The sequence below is a fragment of the Rhinolophus sinicus genome, chromosome 1 (assembly GCF_057876585.1).
Source record: "Rhinolophus sinicus isolate RSI-liver-muscle chromosome 1, RSI-T2T, whole genome shotgun sequence".
Classification (NCBI taxonomy): Eukaryota; Metazoa; Chordata; class Mammalia; order Chiroptera; family Rhinolophidae; genus Rhinolophus; species Rhinolophus sinicus.
This window is the reverse complement of record NC_142501.1, coordinates 57617134-57645078: the sequence shown is the minus strand read 5'-3', so window position 1 is coordinate 57645078 and position 27945 is coordinate 57617134. Positions and strand designations below refer to the sequence as shown.

General features: G+C 41.7%; 1 protein-coding gene across 1 annotated transcript; it reads left to right on the top strand.

Moving 5' to 3' along the window:
• The first annotated feature begins 5309 nt into the window (after positions 1-5309).
• Positions 5310-27874, top strand: CS (citrate synthase). Its single transcript, XM_019742363.3, has 11 exons — positions 5310-5532; positions 16608-16658; positions 17496-17603; positions 18342-18407; positions 18732-18863; positions 19109-19297; positions 24430-24629; positions 25184-25313; positions 25432-25533; positions 25747-25956; positions 26278-27874. The coding sequence occupies exons 1-11, from the start codon at positions 5491-5493 to the stop codon at positions 26446-26448; spliced, it is 1401 nt and encodes a 466-aa protein (XP_019597922.1). The 5' UTR covers positions 5310-5490; the 3' UTR covers positions 26449-27874.
• Positions 27875-27945: the final 71 nt, after the last annotated feature.

Sequence of the window (27945 nt, the reverse complement as noted above, 5' to 3'; positions counted from 1 at the left end):
GTATGAACTGTGTTGTCTTTTCATGCCCACAATTAGCCCTTACATTAAGCTTGAAGATAGGGGATTCCAGACAGGAAAGAAAAGGGAAAGGAAGGAAGAGCTTTGGGGATGGTCTGGCATGAAGGTAGGAGGAGCCTGCAGCTTTCATTCTCTTGCCATCTGAGATTCCTGCTGCACTCACAAACTAGATAAACATGTATTCAGTGCCTACTCAGTACAATGTGTTTAAAGTTTAATTAAGAGAACGACCCTTTATGAATAAGCAAGAGAATATAAGTAAGTGCATGGTAGTATAGGATTCTAGAAATAACTTGTATCCATACTGATGAAACATAAAGTAAGACGGAGCTTGGTCTCGAAGGAAATAATGGACATGCATTATTCTTCCCTCCCTGCCCTTCCAGATGGAGGGATCAGCAAGAGCATACAGCAAAGGGAAAAATGGATGTGATCAACTCAAATGAAAAGTAAGGGCTTTATCAGATAGGGAGAAATTAGGTAAGGAATGTTATTTAATGAAAGGCCTTGCTTGATCGCCTAAGCTTTTAGATTTGATGCCAATAGCAACACTAAAATATATCTTTTTCATCTCCATCACTAGCTATTATCAATCTAGACTATAAGCCTGTCCCCACTTTCTGTATGGAGAGATTCTGTACTGGGGCATAGGGATGAAAACATAAAGCATACCTTTGAGGAGCATCTTAAACACCCTGATCCTGAGATGTGGCTGTCTCAGAGTCTGGAATGGAACATGTCTGTCCCAGAAATGCCTCAGGGAGAGAACACCTGAAGAAACATTTCAAAGACTTTAAATTAAGCATTTTAGAATCTAAAGGGAACTTGGAGGTCATCTAGTTCACCTCTGTCCATTTTACATATGAAGAAACTGAGGCTCCGAGAAACCATAGGTTCTGAAGTTCTGCATTTAGTGGCAAAACTGGATCTAGAAGCTAACGTTCCCCAGAGTCAATCTGATCTGATACAGCTTCTATTTTAAGTCTTTTTTCCTCTTATTACCTTGTACACAGAATGTGTTCAACAAAGCCTTTTTACACTACAAATCTCTATGAAATCCAGCACAGGAAGTAGCTCAGAGCAAGTACCTTGATATTAGTTGACAACTACACTCAGGGTCTAATGTTATTTTCTTCTCTCACCAATCAAAAGAAATGCTATATCCTATCAAATCAATTTTCCAGAGCAGCTGTTACTAACCTCTTTGTCTTCTGTGATGCATTTTAATATGTTCCTGTGTTTCATACCCGTGAGTATACCCAGGACTCTGTCCATTGCTGGCTTGGTGTCTAAACACTTCTTACTCTTCCATCAGAAAGCTTAGCAGAAGTGTTAAGTGCGAGTACTCATATAAGGAACTTGAAACTTAGTTTACAAAACAAATTATTCTCAAGTTTTAATAAATTTAATGTTAGTTGGTAACAAATTACTTGTGATGCACCTCACTAGTTTGTGAAAATACAGCTGCTAAGAACTCTCCAGCCCAAGTCTTTGTCATTGGTACACAGGGATGTGTCCTACATAGGGAAGGACAGACATTATCGCCTTTGGCTTGATTCTCAGAAAATTAGGAGAATATACTCTGCATATCTCTTAATTCATATCACAGGTTACCACAAGGAATCCATGAATTTATCTAAACCCTTCTGGAGGCTCATTATAACATTATTCTAGCCCAGTATTTGGTAGAGCATGTACTCAATCTTGCATATCTGGTTACACTTTAAGCTTTAGATGCCTGCTAAATGAATTTATCAGTAAAATGTTAGAACTTAAAACATTCCCAAAGCCGGTATTAAGTGAGATCCAGGTGTGATTAGGAAAATTTATTATGTGAAAATCTAGTCCTTTAAAAACTAAGTTTTAGAGCATTATTTTGCTGTTAAAAAGCATTCAGAGCAGGGACAAGCTTCCTTTAAATACAGGACAGGGATGAATAACAAGGGAAAGGGAACTAGTACTGTTGACCGTTGAACAATGTTGGAGGCAGGGGCACCAATTCCCACAGTGTTGAAAATCCATGTACAACTCTGGACTCACCAAAAACTTAACTACAGTTGTCCCTTGATATCAGTGGGGAACCGGTTCCAAGACCCCCTGTGGATACCAAAATATGCAGATGCTCCAATCCCGTATATAAAATGGCATGGAACAATGCATACCGTTGGCCCTCCAGATCCACAGATTCCCAACCACAGATAGAAAGTACTGTTTTTGATCCGTGGTTGGTTGCATCAGCAGATGTGAAGTGTGGGGCTACAAGGGGCCGACTGTATATTTAATTGAAAAAAATCCACATATAAGTGGACCCATGTGGTTCAAACTCTTGTTTGAGGGTCAACTCCATATGTCAAATACTCACATAGCAAGCACATACACACTCTGATTTAATCTTTATAGCTCTTAAGAAATAGACGTTACTGCCATTTTACAGATGAAGAAATTAAGTTCAAAGCGGTTGTGCCTTGCTAGTCAGTGGGGAGCTAAGACTTCAACCCTCGTGACCATCTTATCCTTAGGCCAGTGGTCTGTCTGCTATAGCTTGCTCCCTATTGTGGATTCTCCACGTAGTCCCCAGTGGCTGTGAAAAGTAGTACTTTTATTTGTTTGAAAACTGCCTCCAAGTTTGCATGCATGCCCTCTGATTCTAATAATCTATAGTGAAAAAGCACTATATCCTCTTTTCAGCCATTTTTCCAAACGGATTATTCTGTATAAGAAGCCCATTCTACACCCCCTGGTCATTTTAGGTGCTAATGTTTGTCTCCTTACCTTTATGTATTTTGAAAGAGTCACCAGTTACCATGTATTTCAGGTATGTGTGTACAAAGGTTTTACAGATGAGTAAGACTATTGGTCCTTATCCTTTAAAATATTATTAAATATAGCAACACATTGAGCTGATATGCCCAGGAGATTGTTAACAATGACCCAAAAGTCCCCTTCCTGAGCTGCAGCTGATAATTCTGTCATCACCATATAAACAATACGGCTTAACAGTTAAGATACAGCTTCTGGAGTGAAACCAACCTAGGTCTGAATTTTAGGAATGCCAATTACAAGCTATTGCCCTGAACAGGATACTTTATCTAAAACCTTGGTTTCCTCTGTAGAGATATTAATATTACCTACATCCCCTAGAGTTGTTAGGATTAATTAAGATAATGCATGTACCACATTTAGACAGTATCTAGAAATAGTAAGTATTCAATAAATGTTACCTATTACACCTTACACGCAGGAGTTTGGTTTACTAATGTAGATATTTTAAGAGTTTAGGTTGCATTCTCCCACTTAGTCTTGGCCACCAGAGGGCACCATTGCCTCTATCCATTTTCAAGAGGTCCTCTCAAGGTCAAGATGACCTTAGCGCTCAGCCTTCTCTCCTTTGCCCCCTCCAGTTCTCAGGCACTTAGTTGTATCCAGGCCTAGAGCTCACGTGGCTGTTTTATTCATACCAATCCTTCTCCCTTAACTTCCTTCCCACCTCCCCAGGTCCCATTCATGTTCAAAAAAAGACTAAGCCAGCTTATAAGTCCCTTTTCTCCCTGAGCTTTCCCACTGGCCTTACAGCAGTGGGTGTCAGGACTGAACAATTTCAAAACAAATCCATATAGTCCTGATTCTAGGCTCCAGGACACTGTGTCAAGGGCCTTAGAGCACTACTGTTGCCCACCCTCTTCCATCACTAGAGCGCCAAAATAGGTTACACTTACGGCTACCCAATAATTGTCCCTTTGGTATCTTCACCCTGAGCATGCATCCTGTCTCTTGGGGCACTGGAGTTCAGTCCTCTGGTATGCTGGCTAGTCTCTGTGGATAATTAACCAGAGAGAAGAAACCAGGTCAGACTATTCTAGGGTTAAGAGGAAATCCTCTGCTAAATTGGGATCAAATATTGATCAGTGGAGCTTTGAAGTCACCGATGAGGTAGCTGAGGTCACTGGTCCTCTGGGGCACGGCTTGGTTTCTGTTTATGAAGTTCTTTCCTAAGACCTACCTACCTGATCCCCAACCCAGAGGAGCATTGGTTGGTAGGTGTGAAGCTGGGTACAAGGAAACTTGACAAGAGAAAATGGTGGTTTTCTTCCTCTTTTTCCAAGTCCAGGCTATAAAGTAGGTCTTTATAAACTAGGTCCATCTAAACCTGACTTAGATGGTACTGAGACCTCTGAAACTTGTTACTGCTATGTGAGGAGGCAAGAGGATTGTTCACTTGGGGCTTGGGTTTGTAGATGAGATACCCTGGTCCTTGAGTGAGTTCCCCTCTGCCCTTGGGTCAATGACAATGATGTTTAGGGAGGTGGAAAGGTCCCGAGGTCTTGTCTGCCCAGAGGAGTTAGTCAAGAGTGGTGTGGCAGATCACTGTAGTGCCATGGTTCATTTAATGGTCTCTGGGGAGCACAGGATAAGGGTGCATAGAAGGTAGCCAAGTAGGAGAAGGGTTCAGAAGCCCTATGGGAGTAAAGAGAGTGATGTGACAAAAAGGGAGGGTGCCTAATGCCTGATTGTGGATGACAGTTTGGTCTGCAGCTCCTGCCCATAAGGCAAGATGGGTGGGCTGGCTATATGGCGTTACGTGACAGGAGTAGTGGGGAGACTAACGTCCAGGACCGAGAGGCTCTGGTCTGTGCTGGAAACTTCCATAGTAAGAGGGCATTTATAAGACTTGGATTTCCTGGCACTAGACACAGAACTGACAGCCCACAAAGAGCAGTGGATATTCATGCTCCTGCCTTTGCTTTCCTTCTCCACATATTGCGGTCTGTTAGAATCTGTAACAGCAATGGCCTCTGCTTACCTCAAGTGCTCTCCACCAAATGGCTAACTCTGGCATCATAGCCTGTCTGATGTCACCTCTATGGCCATTAAGTCATTGACCAAAGACATTCAAGAAAGCATGCCACATGGGTAGGAGAAGCGGGTAATTATTAGTTGCTCTGATAGTATATTAAGGGTTTGGCTTCCGAGGACCGTCAAAGGTTGAAGTCCTTGAAGCTTTTTTTTTCAAATATTCACCTCAAAACTAACCCCAAATGTCTTAAGGAAAAGGAAAAAGCCTAAGAAAGTTAACTGAGTTCTCAGGCAAATACTTAGCCACCTACACGCGCCTCCTCCCACCCCACCCCCCCGCCCGATCCACCCTGAATTAGCCTAACCCGGCGGTCCAATCTTCCCCGCCACAACTGCTGTCAACGGCTCAGGTCCCGCCCCCCCTCCAAACTGGGCCAATGGCCGAGCCCGGGGCGAGTCCCCCGAGAGGGGCGAAAGCGGGTTCCGGGCAGTAGGCGGGGCCTCGCTGAGGACCTCGGGCTGGGCGCCGCCGCCGGTTCGTCTACCCTTTCCCTCGGCCGCCTCCTTTCAACCTTGTCCACCCGTCGGCGCGGCCTCTGGTGCAGCGGCGGCGGCTCTCGTTCCTGCCGCAGCTTTCTCCCCTCCTTCCCTCCCCTCAGAGCCCTGAGTTTGCCCGCCATGGCTTTACTCACTGCGGCCGCCCGGCTCTTCGGAGCCAAGGTGAGCAACTGAAGGAGGGAGCGCGCCGTCCCAGGGTGGGGCTGAGGCGAGTGCGGGCCCTCGAGCGCCGGGGTCTCCCTCCCCTACCCGTACGCACCCCTGCGCGCCTTAAAGGGGCCCTGTGCTTGGCTGGCCGCCAGTCTTGCATAGAGCTCCTAGGGCTGTGTGCTGCACTGGCTTTCCGGCCCTAGGGGAGAAGTGAGCGCTGCCTGCCCTCGGCAGGCGGTATTGGGCGGGTGGGGAGGCCGGACCCTACGGTCACCCCGCATGTTTAGGGTGTAGGAGGGTGATGCGTGTCCCTGGAAAAAGGAGCCGCCAGTGGAGAACACAGGTGTTGTGTTCCATTGGAGTTAGGAGAAGAGCTTGTTTGGAGGAAGGTCGGGGGTGAGAGGAGTGGCAACATGAACAGATGTGTTCACTCTTCCTGGGCCAGAGCTGGAGCCGTGGTTCATTTCGCCTTCTGTTTTGTAGGGAGGGTCTTGTCAGTTTCTGAACTGCCTGTTTTCCATTTCTCCAGCCCAATTATTTAAGCCTTTAGTGACCAAACTATAGCAGTTCCTGTTAGAGGAGTGGGAGTCGGGTTCTCTTTGTCCTTGTGACTTTTGCACTTACTCTTTATATGGGAGGGCTTGGGTGGTGTGGAGCGCCCCTGTAAAACCTGCGTGATTGTTACATATCATTGGAGAAAGAACCAGGATTGTGCCTCCAAACAGGCCATTAAGTGAAGATACTGGGCAGGAGATAGTAATCCCAAGGTCACATGACCAGTCCTACTACTAGATCCATCCGGGTTTTGCTTTTGCTCCTAAATCTACCCGGGAGAGATTCCGCTCATTTTGGGGGGCCCTTTACTTGATTTTTGTTGCCTTTTGGTTCATAGGAGTATTGTTGTAGGTAATGGTGCTTTGAATTTCAAATTGCTAGTACCTCTGTCTCTGTATAACTTGGCCCTTTAAAGAGAAACTGCTATGCTGAGGGAGTACCAACCTTCTAATCCAAGCAGGGACAATCCCAAAAGTGGTACTGACTCTTGCAAAGAACTTATTACTTTTCTGCAGATGGATCAAAGCTGCCAGCACCTGAAGGAAAGAAAAGTCTTAGAATAGTTTTGGCTTTCATGGTTAGCAGATAAGGTGAAGCCTGTAAGATTTGTACTGGGTGGATGGAGGCTGATCATTTGGGACATACTTGTCTTACTTGACTGTTTTTTCTCCTGCTGCCAGGGAACCACAGGGTAAGGAATCCTCTTGGGAAATGAAGCAAGTTCTAGATAGTGTTTTGGCAGAAGAGGGAACACCATAATTAGCTCACTGCAGAGCTGCTAACCCAGACCAGATAGTCTAACCCTGCAATGAATTTGAAAAAGACAATTTATTTTGTCTCTTAAACTTCTGGGGAAGCTCAGAAAGTTTTTGGGATAACAGGCTAGATTAATTGTATCATTTTTATTTTGTGTACTTCTCAGAGATGGACCTGACGATCCCAGAAACCTGTAAATCGGAAACCATTGTAAGGCTTTTGACCCTTAAAACTAACAAGCCCAACAAACTCGGGACTGGAAATTTCCTGAGTTCTAAGCAGAATGACCAGGAGACCAAGAAACCTTTTAGTTTGTCAGCATTGTTAGTACCTGCCTGAGCTTTCCAGAGCCTGCAGCTTAATTGGTACTCCATTTTACTTTTGCTGTTAAGGTAGGCTTTAGAAGGCAAAAATAGTCTTCTGACCTGGGAGAACTGACCTCTACCACTTTGATTCTCAAGGTCAGATATAGTTTCACTTTTCTGAGAAGGAATTTTTTTTTTTTTAACCTTGCTAGGAGACACAAATGTTAGTCATTCTATTGTTTCACCCTACCCACAATCAGATAATTTAATGAACACCTGAATGGAGAGAGAGGCTAATTCAGAGCATTCAGATTATTTGACTTCTTGTTTATCCAAACGACTTCATATGAAACAGTGGCTTTATTATTAGCTGTTGGTGGCTTAGGTTTGTGATGTAAATGCTATCTTTTCACAGGTGATCTGGGTTTGGATTTGGGCTGGGAATTGGAGTAGGGCCACCAGTTCACTTCTGGACTCTTAACGCCAGTGTGATTTAACCAACCCTAGTTATTCCTTTACCATTGAGAATTGCTCCTCTAAGCTAGGTAGGGTGTTTGGTAACTTTGAGTAAATCAATCCAAAAGTATTTCTAGATTATTTTTAGACTTTTTCAAGACACTTAAATTAATCCCCATGATTCCTTTACTGCAGACCTCTACCACTGCACAACTATATAAATCCTAGTTTGAAATTGGGTTCAACCAAATTAAGTCAGTTTTGTTCTGTGAAATGTTACTTAGGCTTAAAGCCTTTTAAAGGCAAGGGCTGAAATCGCTGTGCCTTCACTTTGATTATCAGCCTACCCAGTGGCACTTCCTTGATGCTTACTAAATGGGCCAAAGGTGAAAAATGGAGAATAACGCTTCATGTGCTAGTGGTGGGATGAGTGCATCTGTTCTTCCTGGTGGCCTTTAGATTGGTAGCAGGTGAATGCATGGGTGTGGGGAGACAGCAAGGTGAAGTAGATAATCAGAGAAGGGAAAGCTGACATTCCTGGCTCTTAGAATCCAAGTGGGAAGAAGGCAAGAAACCAGACTTGGTGGATTTTTTTTTTTAACCTTGAAATTGTATATTGTTAGTTTTTTGTTTTGTTTTGTTTTGTTTTTTAAAGCGGGCACAGCTCACTGTGGCCCATGCGGGAATCGAACCAGCAACCTTGGTGTTACTAGCACCATGCTCTAACCAACTGAGCTAACTGGTCACCCCTTGGTGGATCTTTCTAAAGGCACACATTAGTTCCTTTTGCTGTTTCACTGCTTTATGTGACAGAGTGGAGTGGGATGTGAAATTTAAAACAGTAGTGAGGCAAGTTTAGCGATAGATCTTTTCTTAGGATCTGACTTTCAGTTCTTCCCTCCACTGCTCATATTCTCTAGGTCCTGTATTTCTTTTAACATGCTATCATTTTAAAACGTTTCTACTTTCACAGTAGGCATCATCACCTGGAGTGTTTGTTCAGACTGCACATTCGTGAATCCTACCTTCAGATTCTCATTCAGCAAAGGTGGGATGGGATGGGGAAACCTGTATTGTTTTTAAGTACCATGGTTGATTGACAATGCTTGGTGGTCCTTTTCTGTTGGGCCAGTAAAGCCACATGCAGGCCTTTGTGTTTGCAACTTTATTGAATGTATATGTGAAACTTGGTGTGTTTGGGCATTTTTTCCCAGAATTAGTGATTATTTTAAAAATGAACTCAGAAGTGACTATTCTAAACAATAGTCCTTAGAATATTTTCTCTGGGTTTGTCTTTCTAGGTCTTTTTTCCAAATATGTTAGGAAAAGTTTCTTTTAAATCTCTCTAGCAAAGTGTTAGGAGCTAAAATTCGTAAGAACTTTTTGTAGAAGTGAGGGAACAGTTTCTAGTTTGTGAGAAAGTAGTAAGGTGACAGATCCTATATGCATGATTCACTAGTGTACACTTAGTGTGCACGTAATAAGTAGGTGTTCAGCAAATATTTGTTAAAGTAAGGTTTTCCTTGGCTCCTAAGGAAAATTAGGACTCTTGATTCTTTTCAGAGGTTGAATTGGTGTCTTTTGTGGTCATCCTCACTGAATGGTCAGTACACCTTTAGGGAAGAGACTATTAGGAAATGACAGGTAGAATTTTTAAGGAAATTCCTTGTAAGTATGAAAGGGGTCAAAGTATGAAATCTGATTACTCTGCTCAGGCTATTAAGTGGCCTGACAGAGTAGTGCAGGCCTACTTCCAATATTACCATTGTGAAACAGATATTAAATGGCTTCAGTTCTTTGACCTGGTTCTGGGGAGAGAGGAGCCTTTGTCCTGTGTGTGTTCTTTTTCCCTTAATGCAAGTTGTTCCTTCTGCATTGGAAGCCTTTGTAGCACAAGATTTTTCCCAGCAGTTATTAGTGTATTATGTTTGCTTCATCAACTGAACCAGTTCTGCTGGCTTGGCAAGCTCTGGTCTTTTATTGATGAAGCACAAGGGCTCTATTAAAATCAGGAGCATCTCGCTCAAGCTTTTAATCTTGGAGTACTTGGATGTATGGCAGGACATGTTCTGAATGTGCCTGGGGTGGAGAATCCAAGAAAATTTTGGCTTTTTCCTTGTAGAGCAAGGGTCCTTGATGTGGATCAATGATGATGATAAGCTAAGGAGTAATAAGGAAATAACCACATTATAGAATAGGTGCTTATCCAAGTAGGATTCTATGGTTGCCATTAACTGGGGGAGAAGGGAGTCATTTTAATTGAATTTTGGTAAGTGATTTGGCCAATACCCTAAGTATTACACGCAAGTCTTTGGCAGAATTTCCTGCATGTACTATTAGTTCTTTTCCTCCCTTGGCCCTTTAAGATAGAGATTCTTTTAATTATATTTTTTTCATCCTAGCACATTTGAGAACTACAACCCACTTCTGTCAGTAACAGCAAACTCACTAGGAGAGTTCTTGCAAGGATGGCAGCAGGTTTGAAAAAACCTCTTAGTGATTATGATACCCCCACCCCGACTCTGTAGAGAATCCTGCCTGTCAGACATTGTGAGTCAGGTCCTGTCTTTGGGAGCAGCAATCTCCATTTCCCCAAGAAAGCGCTGACCTATTGAGAGAGGTGTCTGATTCACCTGACAGCTGCTGTTCCGGTTGGGGAAACTACGCAGGGCATGCGTCCAGAAGCCAAAAGCCCAGTTAGCTGCCACACTTCCAAAATTGGGGGAGGAGCTGGGAGGTGCAAAGGATGACTCAGAGGTTTGTAATCTGCCTGTCCCATCAGTGCCTGTAGCCTGTTTGTACTGTACAAAGCTATTCAGCAGCTTGCTTTGACAGCCAGGGGGTAGATGAAATGAGGTGTGTGGCCTTGGGTCCTCCAGCATCTCCTGTCTAAGTCATTTGCTCTGCTGGTGGAGATTACTGTTAAATTTGTTTCCTGTCCTTGACTCCTTTCCTCTTGGTCAGGAGGCCCTTAAAAAGGAAATTGGGGCTTTGTTTCCTGTTCTACAGCTGGGAGGAATTACCTATTCATCCCTTCCTCAGGCTTGACTGCCTCTCTCCTGGGATCCCACTCCAGGAAAGAGTTGTGACACTTGAAGTGGTAGGTAATAGGGCAACACAGTTCTAAGAAACAAATACTGAACTCAGCTGTGCAGAAGGCACCGTTCTAGATGTTTGCATGCAAATGATTTTATATAGTCTACTTGTCTACCCTGAAATTGGCTTTATTATTGCCAATTTGGAGTTGTGAAAAGTGCGACTTAAAAGTGTAGAAGGGCGGCGGCCGGATGGCTCAGTTGGTTAGAGTGCAAGCTCTCAGCAGCAAGGTTGCCGGTTCAGTTCCCGCATGAAGGACCGTTTGGAGCTGATGGGTCCTGGAGAAACACACTGTTCCCCAGTATTCCCCAATTTAAAAAAAAAAAAAGTGTAGAGGTTCGCAACAGACCTCCACAAAATGTGCTGCTTTGGCAAGTGAATTATTTTGAGCTGGAGACAATCAAGACCCTGCAGGCTCATGAGAAACTTTTACCTCTTCCTTAAAGAATTTAAATTAGGTGCCTTGCCCATAATGATTATTACCAGAAATGACTTTTTATGACAGGGCAAACTTCTCATTACTGAACATTGTTCCTTTTACTACCATCGTTCCTTCCCTCTGAAGCCCCTCTGAGCTCAAAATATCATATGTACCTCATTGTCCTTTTCTGTCTTTGAACCTCATGTATGTGGGGTTCCCATGCGTACATATATATTAAATTGGGTTATTTTCTCTTGTTAATCTGTTTCATGTAGATGTAATTACTAGATGAGCTGAAAAAACCTAGGAGAGTAGGAGAAACTTGCTTCCTCCCCCACAGAAGTTGGTCTTATAGCTAAGGTGAATAACACAGCCGGATAGTGGCAGGACCTGCATGTAGGACTTGATCCTTGAAGACTCTCATCCCAGGCTCTTTCCATTCTACCCTTCTACTCCCTTGCTTGACACTTTAGACCATGGGTGTGTCTTAAACTTGACTGATGGTATATGAATCACCTAATGAGCTTGTTAAACAGCAGGCTTGGGTTCCATAGGTCTGAGGTGAGACCCGAGATTGTGCATTTCTAACAGTTTCCAAGTAATGCTGATGCTGCTGGCTAGGCAGTCATATTTTAAATAGCAAGGCTCTCAAGTACTTTACATGTGTCCTTATTGGAGCCTTAGAATCAGACTTTGAGCTGAGTAGCTTGAGTGTTATCCTAAATATAGAGAAGAAAAGGGAAACAGTAGTTAGTTGTTTGGCTTTGAATGTTGCTGTTCTTTAGTAATGGAGCTGGGGCTAGAACACAGGTTTCCATTCCTAATTCCAAATCCTGTGCTGTTTTCTACATCATTAGGTAAAGTCCTCATTTAAGTTTTTCCTGTTCTAGCCTTTTGAGTGGTCATATCAATGAATTGCTGACTTTAAAACCTTCCTGATTTTTAAAATTTTTCCTAAGCTGCAGGGTTAGCTAAAAATAGGACTAAACTTGACATTGAAGGGTGTAAGAAAGTGGCCATACTATTTTGTTTTATATATTTTTTATATAACAAATACAGAGCACTTGCTATGTGTCAGACATGGTTTTAAGTGCTTTGTAAATACTGACTTAATCCTCAGAGCAACTGAGGCACAGAAAGGTTAAATGACTTGGCTAGGGTCCACACAGCCAGGAAAGGGCAGAGAAGTGTAGTCCAAACAATATGCTAGCTGTATTTTATAGCTACATAGCCAAGCTCTCCACAGATTCCCCTTGCTTTGCAGTTTGGAGATCTGGCTAAGAAGTGTTGCTAATGGAGATTAGAGACAAGTGAGATCAGCTCTCTTTATTCCTGACGCTTCTCATTAAATGATAAAGTCCCTCTCTACAAAGGAAATTAAGACTTAGCTGATGGTGGAGGTGGAGTGATAGTTTAGTTCCAAGTTCCTCTTCCCTAACTATTCACTTAAAATGGCATTCATATAAACAGATCTGAGAAATGACTAATCAACAGTCGTGACCTATCTGATTCCTTAAGTGATGTTGCATTCTTATAGCCTTGTTAAGTGACCTTCCACCCTTTTCTTTCTGATTTCCTCTTTTATTTTTGTTTAATTTTGTTCTGTTTTAATCTTAAATGAAGTAAAAGGAAAGGACAGCTCATTGATTCTAGCAGTTATCTCACAAAGGGAATTGTTTTGTTTTATGTTCATATTGGTGGAAGGGATACCTTCATTTCGATTTTCATCCTAAGATCTGGACTGTCATTCTGTTCGTTGAGCTTGTATAGGTGTTTTATTTTTTCCCCAAAGGTTTAACCTTGAACTATTCTTATAATTCTTCTTTTTGCCAATGAAGCAGCCGCTTATAGAAACTTAAAGGTGGTTTATAAGTACCGTGTTTCCCCGAAAATAAGACCTACCCAGACAATCAGCTCTAATGTGTCCTTTGGAGCAAAAATTAATATAAGACTCGGTCTTATTTTACTATAATATAGTATATAAATAATATAATATAATACCGGGTCTTCTATTAATTTTTGCTCCACAAGACGCATTAGATCTGATTGTCTGGCTAGGTCTTATTTTCGGGGAAACGGTAGAAAAATTATCATTATGGAGATATTTCAACTTCTTTCTTCTTTCAGGTAATATGTTCCCCTATTGCCTCTTTAAAAATGACAACCAAACCACCACAGCGACCCATAGTTAAAAGGTCTGCAGGGCTGATGCGGTCTCTGGGAGATGGGGCCTGTATAATAGGGAATCTGTGGGACCATGAAGCATGTGTCATCTGGCCAAATAATTCTCCAGATAATCCACCCGAAGAAAATGGTTTATTCGGGAAAAGAAAAGAAATGGAACCACCAAAGAGTGCAAGCACACACCGGACTGCCCTCTGGCCGCCCATGTGGAAAGAAGAAAGGGGCCCCACATGGCTTTCCCCTTTATTCGCATCCCTCCCCCGGGGAGGTCACCACAGAGTTCAACAGGAAGTCAGACTAGAGAGTCAACAAGGAGGCCCAGCTCTACCCACAGAACTCCCCAGCTCTATGGTTAAGCATCTTAAGATGTCAGTTTACTTTCAACACATGGAATAGCTTGAACGCGGTTAGCTCTGTAGAACAGTAGTTTGAACTTACGTGTTTTCCTTTGTCCACTCTTTGGTGACTAGTAAGAATAGGCTAAGTTATTTCTTTAGTGCTGGGTCTGGCTCCCATTCGTCCGTTGTAGTGTGAAGAGGCTAAAGGGCTTTTTGTGCTGCTGCTTGCCTAAATGGTCCTCAGTGAACTAGAGACTCATTAGGAAGTTAATGAAAGCAGTTAAGGACAGCTCTGGTTAATAAGTTGAGGTGTTCTCCCTTTGCTTTAGGGACGTACGAGTTTGCCTATGTTCTCTGACTTTAGCTTTGGATTGATTCTCTTCTAAATAAACTTCTTCTGAGGGGTCTCTTCCCTTTTTAATCCTACACCCCATGTCTCAGCTCAGTGCAACCATTACAACCTTCGACAGTGAAAGTAACTTTGCGTGCTCCAACAGAAAGGGGTTTTAAAGTCTAAAAATCCTCAGGCCCTACTGAACCCTCACCCTAAGCATGTAGGTTTTTGGAATTTATACAGTATCACTGGTTAAAATGATTTTCAGTGCAACCAGACAGCAATGCAATAGTTACTAGAAAAGGTATCTCTAGCCTTTTGGCAAAAGGAGTAAAGGTATAGACTTTCTCTGGTGGGTGGGGGTGGTGTGTGTGTGAGATCTTTTTAGTTTGCAAAGTGCATTCACATCCATTGTAATTTAATTATCACAAGATAACCCTGTGAGTTGCATAGTGGGCAACACATAGATGAAACGAGCTAACTTTCACTATCTCATTTTATCAAAATAATCTTGTGCAGAGTAGCTAATCTTGTCTAAGCCCTTTATAGTACAGGAGTCCCCCCTTATCTGCGGAGGCTGTGTTTCAAGACACCCAGTGGATGCCCGAAACTGCAGTAGTACCGAACCCTATATATACTATGTTTTTCCCCTATACGTACATACTTACTCGTATGAGTATAATTTATAAGGCACAGTAAGAGATTAACAACAATAACTAATAATAAAATAGAACCATTATAACAATGTACTGTAATAAAAGTTATGTGACTGTGGTCTCAAAATATTTTATTGTACTGTAGTCACCTTTTCACTTAAAGGATGTACTTTATGGCTTCTGTTTGGCATGTCTGAATTGCCAGTATCACTACTCTTATGCTCTGCTCTGGAGCCATTACTAAGTGAAATGCGGTGGCTTGAACACGCACTGCGATACCTTGGTACCTCGACAGTGGGTCTAGTAACAGCCGGCTGCTAAGTGACTAATGGGTCGGAGCACGTACAGCGTGGATACATACACTGCAGAAAGGGGTGATTCATGGCCCAGTGGGATGCAGCAGGACGGGGGCATTTCATCAGGCTGCTAAGAACAACACCCAATTTAAAACTTAGGCATTGTTTATTTCTGGAATTTTCTGTTTAATATTTTTGGACCATGGTTAACTGAAACTGTGATGAGTGAAACCACGGATAAATGGGTGCTACTGTAGTATAATTGGTCTTTTTCAATAGCGGTGTTGAACTTGATGTTGCAACTCAACAATCTGTCTTTGGGGAAAAGACAATCTCTAAACATAGCAAAATGTGGGCTAGCTACACTTACCTTGGTAGAATCCCAGACCTTTCTGGGTAATTTTCTTCCTGAAGTGTATCTAAAAATTCCTTGGGGTGCAGGTGTATAGGGGATAAACTCTCAGCTTTTGTTTGTCTGAAATGTCTTTAGTTCACCCCCTTTAAGGAGTTTTTCTCCTCTAGCTTGTTGTCTTTTTTGAAGATGTTCCAGTTTTCTAGTTTCAATTGCTGTTGTTGAGTAGTCTTTCGTCAGTTGTTATTTGTAGATGTTCAGTCTTCTCTGTGCTTTTACCAGGAGCTTTTTAAGTAGTGTTGTAAAAGTCTGCCTCTGCCTGTGGGCTCTCCTAGACTGACTGGAGAGGTTGAAGTGTTGCCAGAAGACTAGGTGCTGGAGAGATTAAGTACAGGGTTAAGTACTGTATTTTGCCATGTATAATGCGCACCTTTTTGCCCAAATTTGTGAGGGAAAAATAAGGATGTGCATTATACATGGGTAGTACTAATTCCATATCTATATAAATGTTTTTAATTCTTTTATTTGCATTTATGAGTTAAAAGTGTAACTCTAGAAATCAATAACCCTATCTGTATGCAAAATAATACCCTGGAATACAATAATTGGTTTTGTCGAACTTACGACAACTTGCAATGAGGAAGAGTTCTCGGCCTTCAATGGTATGCAAATATTGTAAATTTGTTACCGGTACATAAAATTTCTTGTACCTTGTATCTGGTCTTGTGTTTTGTAATTATTAATATTTGTTACATAAAATTTCTTGTACCATAATATGTAAAAAAAAAAAAAATGCTAAAATTCCTTTATAATACAAAAAAATAAGTACCTAAATGTAAACCAATAAAAATTTGAATTAAAAATTTAAAACGAAAGATTTTTCCCCCTGAAAGTTTGGGCCAAAAACATGGGTGCGCGTTATACACAGAGTGCATGATACACGGCAAAATACGGTAATTGATCAGTTTCCTCATTTACTTTTCTCAGGGCCACTCAGAACTATTGACAGCTAGATTGGGATGGACTGAGTACTCTGTAACGACTGCCTTTCTGACCTTTCCTCTGTGCTGAACAAAGCCCAGCCCTGGAACCCAGATGGTGGGAAGGAGTCTCTCTTCAGGGAATGCTAAGGAAGTTCTGGATGCAAGAAGCAGAGTTAAACCTGCTGCCTGCAGCTTGGTTACTCCTTCCAAGCTGCTCAGGACCTTTTAAAGTTTTCTTATGTCAAACTGTCCTTACAGGCTAAGATGAAGAGAGAGAGGTTGAGTCACTGTCGTCCTTACTAATGCATAGGAGGGAGAAGTAGCTACTGCATAAATGTCTGTGTTTTCCTTGCAGAATTCATCCTGTCTTGTTCTTGCTGCCCGGCATGCCAGTGCTTCCTCCACGGTAAGGTTGGGCAAAGAGGAGGGAGAATCATTAAGGCAGCTTGACCCTGAGATGGGGCTGGGGGGTAGTTTGGCTGTCACCCAGCCTCGTTAGCCTATCTCCTGGAGGTGTCCATTGTTATTGTTATTGTTATAAATATTATTACTTCTATTTTAAGAAATACTCAATAGTATAGTGAGATGGGAATATCAAATATTTTTGCTTAATCTTTTTTTAATTGTGGTAAAATATACGTCACATGTAATTTACCATTTTAATCGTTTTTAAGTGTATTAGTTCAGTGGCATTAATTAAGAATATTCAGGGTGGCCAGATGGCTCAGTTGGTTGGAGCGCGGGCTCTCAACCACAAGGTTGCCGGTTCAACTCCTCAACTCTCACAAGGGATGGTGGGCTGCCAGCGCCCCTGCAACTAACAAGGGAACTGGACCTGAAGCTGAACGGCACCCTCCACAGCTAAGATTGAGAGGACAACAACTTGACTTGGAAAAGTCCTGGAAGTACACACTGTTCCCCAATAAAGTCCTGTTCCCCTTCCCCAATAAAATCTTTAAATTAAAAAAAAAATATTCACATTGTTGTACAACCATCACCACCATCCATCTCCAGAACATTTTCATCTTCCCAAATTGAAACTCTGTACCCATGAAAAGAACTCCCTATTCCCCTCTCCTTCGCCTAATTCTTTTAACCTCATATGTACAGAGAAGTTGACCAGTCTTCCCTGGCAGATAGAGAAAGCCAAATTCTAAAAAGTAGTCTTAATTAATATACATACTTTGCAGGAAATCTAATCAACATCTTGGCCATCACTTAGCCTCTCTGCTTCTCTTTTTAGAGTTTGAAAGATGTATTGGCTGACCTGATACCTAAAGAGCAGGCCAGAGTTAAGACCTTCAGGCAGCAACATGGCAAGACAGTGGTGGGCCAGATCACTGTGGACATGGTAAGGGTTGTGGAGTTTGGGCTGGAAACAGCAGCTCTGTAATGTGCTTTAACGATAGAACTGTTCTTTTCACTGACTATTCAAAAGCATTCCATGCCATACAAGGAAATGTTGATGCTTAAGGGTCTTCATTAGAAATCAGACCATTCTTCTCTACAAATGTAGTAGTTGAGCCTAACGTAATTCACCTATGGGAGAGATGAATGAAATTTTTATTCCTTTTCCCAAACCCTCAACTTTTGGGACCAGGGCTGTCTGTTTTTGAGTTGACGCCTTACTGACTGTCCAGTTAAACCACAGCTCTAGTGGGCCCTCTAGAACAGCTTTTGGATGGCTGCTTCTTCAGCCCTGCGAGTCTGAGCAGCTCAGATGATATTTCCACAGCAGTTTTTAGCCATTGGTCTCTTCCTCCTTCCTCTGTAATAGATCCTATTCTGTTTCTTTTGGTAGGTGGGAATGAGGGGGTAAGAGTGGTCAGGAGAAAAAATAAAATTCAGTAAGAAAAGGAAACAGTAGCAGAAGCACCAAATAAAGATAGTGATTTATCAAGTTAAGAATTTCATTTCCAACCTTAGCAGTCTTCTTGCAAAGTTCTATACTATAGTAAGTTAACTCTTCAGAAATCGTCCCCAAATGAAGTCTTGCAAATCAGAGATTTCATCACTCCCAGATCCTATAAAGCACAAACAGGCTCTAGCCTGAATTATTCTATTAGTTACATCCTATTCTTTTCTTCAGATGTACGGTGGCATGAGAGGCATGAAGGGATTGGTATATGAAACATCAGTTCTTGATCCTGAGGAGGTAAGAGATCTTCATGTCAATCAGTAATAATTGTTGTGTTTACTGACTATTGTAAACACCGTGGTTTAGACCAGCCAGGATAAAGAGAACAAAAAGCACCTACCTTCATATTTTGGAAGGTGGAAAATAGGTACGTATGGAATAACTGGAAAATCCATTTACCTTTTTAATACATCAACTAGTAAAACTAAAAATACAAAGCAGAAGTAAGTTATGTGAAGATTTAAGCTTTAAAAGTTCTAACTTGTTGAAATGTTGAAATCAGTTATGTGATTTCCAGTCTAATAAATTTCACAGTTGTAATTCTTACTCTTCTCCTTCAAGGGCATCCGTTTCCGAGGCTATAGTATTCCTGAATGCCAGAAACTGCTGCCCAAGGCTAAGGGTGGAGAAGAGCCGCTGCCGGAGGGCTTATTTTGGCTGCTGGTAACTGGACAAGTCCCAACAGAAGAACAGGTAAAGCAGAAGGACTTGAGCCTTTCTCGTTCCCCTCGTCCTTTACCTTTCTCTAATCTCAGACAGTTAATCCTGATCTGGTTGTAGGTGGTAGTTTATAGAGATGTGCTGTGAGGGGAAGGAATCAGAGCAGAGTTCTGTATAAGTGGATTGGGTTGAATTCTCTTGGATTTTTCTCTACTCAGATGTCACTGTCTTTCTCTTTTTTTCCTTTCCTATTTTGAGCAGTGTCTCCTTTTCCACAGGTATCTTGGCTCTCAAAAGAGTGGGCAAAGAGGGCAGCTCTGCCTTCCCATGTGGTTACCATGCTGGACAACTTTCCCACCAATCTACACCCTATGTCTCAGCTCAGTGCAGCCATTACAGCCCTCAACAGTGAAAGTAACTTTGCCCGAGCATATGCAGAAGGTGTCCACCGAACCAAGTACTGGGAGGTAGGAAATGTTGGTGTGGCAATCGATGTGTGATAGGGATTCAAAGGACTTGAGTGCAAAGGAAGAAAAAGGAATGTAGACTCTTGAGAAAATTTGCTTCTCTGAGTTATGCCAGAAAGTCATTTAACAAATTTTTATTGTAGGCTTGCTTTTTGTCAGTCATTGGGATCACAAAGATTAATGGAGCATGCTTTCTCTCACCAAGGTTATTGGTTTGGTTAGGGTGATGTATGGAAAAAAGAAATTATTCAATAACCCTGCTGTAACGGGGCTATTGGAACATTGAAAAGGATGTCACTTAACTGCAGGGTCCCTGAGGCAGGTTTCACTAAGTCATCTCAGCACTAGTCCCAAAGGGCACCATCACCTTCTCTTCAAATAAGGAGGACCTTGGGAAATCTTACAAGTTGGGTGTGAATGGCAGCCAAGGCAACTCTAGAGTCTAAGAGGACTAGTCTAATCAGCCACAGTGCTGGACTAGCCCACTCAAGAGACCTGTCAGGAACAGAAGGGTGGTTAGTATCCTGAAAGTAGGATCCAGGATACTGAGCTTTATTGTCAGAAAATGGAATGTGATTGTAATAGCTTGTACTCTATGGTTGTAGTAGGAGAAGACTGTTGTGCCTCGTCCCGATGCATAGTGTATAATTTTCTTCCACCCTCTTTCCACTACCCGACATACAACACTGGATGAAGTACAGATTTTCTGGTTAGATTTACAGAATATCTTATTTTATTTCTTATTCAGAGACAGGTAGTATAGGAACAGAAGAGTTCCTTTTTGCAAAGCAGGTATACTAAATACTAAATGATTTTTGACCAGACGATGCCAACCGCCAAGAAGGCCCCAAAGAGTTCCCTATGATGCAAGGTACCGAATGGTCTGTGGGCCATAGCATGGCCTACTGGGCTGATGAAATCCCCTTGGGATTTTGGCAAATCCTGCTTCATTTGGCTGGTCAGTATTTATTTGATGCCAACTGTGTATAGAGAACCATGTTTGCTGTTGGGGGCAGGAGGGAAGGAGAGTTTGGAATTGATATTAGTCTGGTTGGCACTGAGGAGGAAGGAATTGGAATGTGCAGAATATACACATTCTAGAGCCACACACCTGCTGGTTCAGAAACTTGTATGAGCTGAATATAGTGCTTTTCATTTTCTTATTAAAATGCTATTCAAGTAATCGTTATCTGTGTGGGTCACCATAACACAAAAGGTTAAATCAAGACCTACAGTTCTTCTGTTTTAAAATTCATCTTTTAGAAATTGACCACCTGAAAGTGCCTGTTACTACTTACAATGCTGTTGTCTTGACTGTTGAGGAGGGGAGAAAACAGCTTCTTTTTACTTTACAATAGATCCCTGTATTTCTCAGGCACCTAAACGTGCTGCATTGCTTCACACTGTCCTGTATTAAATCACTGAAATGAACTCATTCTCATTTGCTTTCTGTTGCCTCCATTTTAATGTACAGCCATTGATTGATTGTTCTGCCATCATCAGTTTGCGAGATGTCATCTGAGGGTGGCTGTCTTGAGGTAAACATGTTGTATTTCAGGACTTTGCCAGTCTTTTGGAGAGTATAAGCAATACTGATATATTTGTCAGCCTTAGGATATGTGTCTAATAAATTCACACTACACAAAAATTAACACCAGTAAGTTTAGTGCTTTCGTAGAGCTTGGTGCTCTTTTGCTTCTATATCTTGTGACTCTCTTAAATGTCAGACATGCTCTTTCAGTTCAGTTTTCTGTCTTGGTTAATTTAACCATGGGCTGTTTAAGAATTATATGACAGCATTCAGCTGGTTATTTCTGTTTAAAAATTTATGTTAAGTTTATATGTGATCTGAGTCTTTACTAGAATCACCAGTTCACCTTTCCTTTTTTACATATACGTCAAGAGGATGATCTGCCGACAACGTTTCTTCCATAACAGTTCACATGACTTTAGATAGTGTAATCTCTTGAGTTGAAAGAGTTAGGTCTCTTTCTATTTGGCTTAACTTCACTCATGATCAGATAACTGTGATGCAACCAGCTGTTTGTGGAGTAGCCTTTGATGAGCTGAGTAAAATTTACAAGGTAGCTGACAATTTTGCTAATAATGTCACTTTTTATAAGGCCTATAAATGTTACATTGTAGGTTTTAAAGCTGTTTATAATAAGACCATTTTATCCTAATACCTAACAACTCTTGAAAACATGCTAAATATTATGCTTAAATGCTTTATGTTCATTTTTTTATTTAATCCTCAGGAAAATCCTGTGAGATAGATACTATTTGTTATTCCCATTGTTACTGAATGGGAAAACTGAGGGATAGAGAAATTAAGTAGCTTACCTAAGGTCCTGCAGCTAGTAAGTGGTATAGACAAGATTCAAATTTGAGTATGCTTCACTCTAAGGTCCCTTCACCATTAATACTAGCTCTCTTTTTTTTCTGTGTCTTCTTAGTATTACTTGTTAGCTGACTACTTGGTCAGAATTTTCTTACAATAGAGGTGGTGGCTCACGACGATGATGGTCAGTTTTGTTACCTTTATTCCTGACTGTTGTGATGGTGACATATTTTAACGTCTTTTTTCCAAGTCTTTATAGATGAAGAATGAGTTGATACAAGTAACTGAACAGCACTTCCGTCTTAGCTTATTAAAGAAGGAATAAGCAGGAGTTCTCTGCCACAGTTTTGTTGTTGTTTTGGTTTGTTTTTCTGACTGTACAGCATTGACCACTACAAAAAGCAGGCTAAGGATCCCCTGCTGTGTCATACATAGTTTGATACTTGTTGCTTTATAAACTTCACTCTCACCAGTAGAAGTTGAAACAATCCCCTTTTTGTAATTTGCAAGTGATTTTGAAAGTTAGTATATACTCCACAGATAACAGTTTGCCACAGATCACAGTTTGCCGATCCTGTTCTTGGCATTCTGCTAATAAATCCAGGTCCCTTAGAACTGCATGTTCTTGATGCAGGCTTCTGGAAGTACAGTAGTACCTCGGTTTTTTAACGTCTCAGTTGACAAACATTTCGGTTTACAAACGCTATAACCCGGAAGTAAATGCTTCGGTTTTCGAACACGCCTCGGAAGTTGAATATGTCACGCAGCTTCTGCTGAGTGCAAGATCCTGAGGCCTAGCTGTCAGCTGTTTCCTAATGTTTCAGAACGCGAACAGTCTTCCGGAACCGATTACGTTCGAAAACCGAGGTGCCACTGTAACCTACTTCCTTGGGGTATGTAAATCTGTAAGGAGGTATAGTTAGTAGGGTGATTATCATTTAAGTAATCTGAGAATTTGCAAGTGTTAGCTAAGTATTTCTTGCTTCAAGTAGCTTTTTAATATTGGCAGTATTCTCACTGAATCCTGGTGGCCTTGATAAAATTCACTGTTTAATTGAGTATACTTGACTTCATAGGGATTAACTCATTTAGGCTAGTTATAAATTTTGCTGTTTGTTCCAACAGAACTACTGAGACCTCATGACTACTTATAGGAGCACTTAGCCAGTTAGCTTGATAGGATAGCACTATGTAATATCAATCAGCAAGTATTTGCTCCATGTCTTCTACGTACGTGGAACTGTGGTTAAAAGAAGATTTTTTTAAAGTTATTTTAAAATTTATATCTACTGAAACCCTGTCCGTTTTCTAAAGCAACTTAAAATCCCTTTGAGAAGATAAAACTGAGACATAAAAGTTGAGCAGGCTATTATTAACATCACAAAAAGACAACTAGATATTATATGTTTCTCTTAATAAATTAACATAACTATTTATCAGATAGTCTTGCTAAAAAAAAAAAAAAGAGAGAACCTGAATTGGTCAAGCTTCTATATCTAACCCTCAGTTTATAGTTTATAGGAAATTAGTGGACAGAGGAACATGTTAAATGACATCACAGGTACATACCCTGCAAAATGTATGAGAAATTCTAAAGAATAAGTGATCCAGTTTTCCACAAATAAATTGCAGATTTTGAAAAAGGAGAGCATAAGAAGGAACTTAAATTGATTAAAAGAGACTTCAGAGACATATCCGACGATTGCAATGTGGGCTATTTTCAGTCCTGAATCAAACAAATGAGGGAGGGGTATAATCATGGAAATTTGAGTATATATTTAATGATACTGAGGATTTGTTACTTTTTTTTCAGTGGGATAATGGTTTTGTGATTTTATTTATGAAGGACCTTGATCGTTTAGAGATACATGCTTAAATATTTACATGTTGAATATATGATGTCTGGCATTAGCTCCATATAATTTGGGAAAGTAAGAATATAGGTGAAACCAGTGTGGCCATGCATTAATTGTTTAAACTAGATGATTGATGCTTATTAGCTGAATGGGTAACCTTGTGTAAGTTACTTAACCTGGCCAAGCCCTAATATCCACATTTGTAAAATGACGGATATATTACCTTACAGGATTAGTGTAAGAAAATAAATACATAAATCTAGCACAGTATCTGTTATCGTAAGTGCTTAAAAAATGGAAGCCTTTGCTATTAACTAACAGTTGAATGCTGCTGTTTGACCCTTGGCATATATAGTGAATTTCCTTTGAAAGAGGAACATACCGTGTTTCCCCGAAAATAAGACCTAACTGGAAAATAAGCCCTAGCATGATTTTTTAGGATGACATCCCCTGAACATAAACCCTAATGCATCTTTTGGAGCAAAAATTAATATAAGACCAGGTCTTATTTTCGGGGAAACATGGTAGTAGAATTAATTGTTAAAACCTAATGTCTTAAAACACTTTGAATTCCAAGTCATGTTGCAGGAACGATCATGATTAAACATACAAGAGTTCAAATTCTGACTTTGACTTTCAACTGAATTCTCTGAACTTCAGTTTCTTCATCTGTAAAATGGAGGTCATATATTTTGTAGAATTGTAAAAAATTGGGAATAACGTGTTAATGTACATGAGATAGTATTATGTAAATCATTCAGTGCAGTGCCTAGGTCATAATAGTTGTTCAGTTAAATGGTTATTGTCGTGTTCATATATAACCACCCAGTATATAACCATCAAATAGCCCAATCCATGGAGGACAAATAGTATCCCTGCCTAATTCTTTGTTGAAAAATCTTTTTCTTTGTCCATTTCCCTCTAATCCCCTTCAGTTGATTTATGAAGACTGTATGGATCTGATCGCAAAGCTACCTTGTGTTGCAGCAAAGATCTACCGGAATCTCTACCGTGAGGGCAGCAGTATTGGGGCCATTGACTCTAAGCTGGACTGGTCCCACAATTTCACCAACATGTTAGGCTATACCGAACCTCAGTTTACTGAGCTCATGCGCTTGTACCTCACCATCCACAGGTAAGCTAGACCCAGCAACCATACATAGCCTGGATTGGCGAGAAATTTTAAGAAAAGCTCCTTAACAACCTCATTTTCTGGGAACAGGTGGTAGGCAGCAAGGTGATGGAAACACAGCATAAGGGATGATACAGGGCAAGAAAGGGGTCTTGTAAAGAAGGTCACGAGGTCTAGGGAAATTACCATAACCACACCAAGAACAAGAGTGCTTCTAGCTGGGAAAAGGTACTAAGCTGCTCACATTAAGTTGTCCTTTAGCTTTCCAGGAGCTCCCTCTTCTGGCCATTGCTTATTAAATCGGAAGTGAGGGAGCTTGACACAGGCATCATCAGCCAGTAACCTCTCCAGCTCTGTGGATGAGTGAATAAAGGCTCGTAGTGAGATTGGGACAACTCTTACAAGAGCTTATGTATAACGGACTGGCTATGGGCTGGTGTGAGCCAATAACTAGGTCAGTTGTGACAAATAAGAGAACAAGATCTGTGTTTCCATAGTCTGCCCCTTTTTTCTCCTCTTTTGCTTGGCATTGATTCTCCTTTCTTATTTCCCCTCAGTGACCATGAAGGTGGCAATGTAAGTGCCCATACCAGCCACTTGGTGGGCAGTGCCCTTTCAGACCCCTACCTGTCTTTTGCAGCAGCCATGAATGGGCTGGCAGGGCCCCTACATGGACTGGCAAATCAGGTAAGACTGTTTCTTTCCCTGCTCCATGTTTTTCTTACTGCCATGCTTTTGTTTCTGATTTTGGTCTTCTCTCCTGGCATATGTATTGACACTCTTATTCCCCAAACCTTACCCATAGGAAGTGCTTGTTTGGCTGACACAACTACAGAAGGAAGTTGGCAAAGGTGTGTCAGATGAGAAGTTACGAGACTACATCTGGAACACACTCAACTCAGGACGGGTAAGCAGGGCTGCTTAGCAACTAGGAAAGAAGCCAAGACCCAAGTTGCAATTTGGAAGAATTAAGGAGAAAAGAATGAGAAGAGGTCCCTAAATTAGGGGAGTTTTAGTTTTGTAGTTTTGTGTTTTCCTTTTGTCTAACCTGAAGAATTTAGAAAAGACAAGAGTTTCTACCTGAGAACACAACTGCCTTTTCCCCCCTCACTCCTTACAGGTTGTCCCAGGCTATGGCCACGCAGTGCTAAGGAAGACTGATCCACGATATACCTGTCAGCGAGAGTTTGCTCTGAAACACCTGCCTCATGACCCCATGTTTAAGCTGGTTGCTCAGCTGTACAAGATTGTGCCCAATGTCCTCTTAGAGCAGGGCAAGGCCAAGAATCCTTGGCCCAATGTAGATGCACACAGTGGCGTGCTCCTCCAGGTGAGTCCTCCTTTCCCTGTTTTCCCTCTAGTTTGAACCAAACCCTGCTGCTCTCTGCCATGCACAAAATCAATTCTCAAGTGAGAGCAGGGCCTCTTCTGCCTCTTTCCTTACCCTTTTGATCAAGTTGCTTTGCCTGTGGTGGGGGGAGTGGGACAGGAGGAAAGGGGTAGTACTCTCTTTTCAGAATCCGAATTGCTATACTTTTCCCAGTGTCATTTCTATTTAAGATGGACTGGGTTAAGGTTTCTGTCACCCTGGATTTGTAGGTGCCACGACCTCTGGGCCTTTAACAATATGTTGTTTTCTTTTCGCTTACAGTACTATGGCATGACGGAGATGAATTACTACACAGTCCTGTTTGGGGTGTCACGAGCATTGGGTGTCCTGGCACAGCTCATCTGGAGTCGAGCCCTAGGCTTCCCTCTAGAGAGGCCCAAGTCCATGAGCACAGACGGTCTGATGAAGTTTGTGGACTCGAAGTCAGGGTAAAAATGGAGACTGGGGGAAACTACCAGAAGGTGAGGGAGCTTAAAAAAAAAAAAAAAAAAGTATACTTTTGTTTTGTTTCAGGGGACTTTTAAAGACTTAAGATTAAATTGTATCCGAGGCACTGATAATAAGTTTGAGGTTAAAATATAAATTAAGACTTTGAAAGATAAAAAGTGACCCCTTCTTCTCTAACCAGCTCCTTTCTTTTCCCCTGCCTGGTATGAGTTGCCCATCGACTGCAGGATGACCAGGACTAATGCATGTGGTGTGTGTTAGATCTGGCCCCCCCCAGTATCTCTAGAGTGTGAATCTGGCTCCTCTTTTCCTGGGTCAAAGCTGATTGCAGAAAGTCTGCAGTCACTTGGGAGCTTTTGGTTCCTCTCTGCCCAGTCCTCAGTCGGCCAGCAAACCAGGACTCTGCCCCTTCTGTTTCCATAGGAATCATGTTGGATTGTCAGCGGTACCAAGCCCCATTGCCCTCTCCAGTGTGCACAGACACTTCCCAGCAAGACGTGTTGGTTAGCTGGACATGCTTTGGCATTTTTTTATGCTACCAGGTGACCATAAAAGCCATGGCATTTGTTGTTACTGGCACCAGTGTTTGATTTTTATTTTTTTTTAAAAAATTACCCCATGAAAATTAAGATCTGGGAGTATTCTATTCCCCACTACTTTAATACCTCCTTTGAGATTGTCTACACCTGCTGCGCCTCAAGCTGAGGACTCTCTGGCCCATCCCCTCTTGGTCCCTACTAGAGACCTCTTTCAGCAGGTTGTATATACCACTGTCTGACATGTGGTCTTTCCTAGTCATTTGGCTTTATTAGTGCTTAACAGGAACTAAACTTTTCACTTCCACAGAATACAAGCCACTACCCTCTGACCCCCCCCCCCCCTTTGTTTTAGTGTGCTGTGGGTCATAGAATAGGTACTTGGGAATGACCAGCATGGTACCTTCATGGTCTGGTCCCAGGGGTACTAGCACCTCTTTCTGAGCAGGGAAATGATGTAAGATTAGACCTGGTTTCCTTTGGATAACAGGTCCTAGGGCTGGGGGCATTAAAAATAGTAACCCTCCCTCCTTAATCCCCTGCCAAAAGAAAATGTCCCTTTATTTATCAAGGTCCTTATCCTGCCCCTTCCCTAAGAGCTCACAGTACAGTGTTTGTTTTAGAAGCCTCATCTGCACAGGTTTCCAGTGACTCAGAATGCTCTGTTGTCTTTTCTTTAAGAAAGGATTGAAATACACTCCTGCTGTGCCCCCTTCCTCCCTCACAACTCCTGCCTGTGTTTGTGTGGATCCCTAATCCCCAGAACCACGCTGTTGAGATGGACACACTGTCTGTAAACCCCTGAGTAACTTGTCATGATGCAGACTTCAGGTTGTTCTGTATAAAATGAAAAATAAATGTTTTTATTAACAATGCTTGAGCCTGCTATTAAATAAGGCCTGGAAGAATGTATTATGAGGTATAGGATCCGGCTGGTGGGGCGGCC

What these genes read in the sequence shown, in the direction of transcription:
- CS (XM_019742363.3), top strand. Translation starts at nt 5,491, where the DNA reads ATGGCTTTACTCACTGCGGCCGCCCGGCTCTTCGGAGCCAAG. An exon ending in ATGCCAGTGCTTCCTCCACG is followed by an intron (nt 16,659 to 17,495) that starts GTAAGGTTGGGC and finishes TTCTCTTTTTAG; the next exon opens with AGTTTGAAAGATGTATTGGC. An exon ending in GCCAGATCACTGTGGACATG is followed by an intron (nt 17,604 to 18,341) that starts GTAAGGGTTGTG and finishes TCTTTTCTTCAG; the next exon opens with ATGTACGGTGGCATGAGAGG.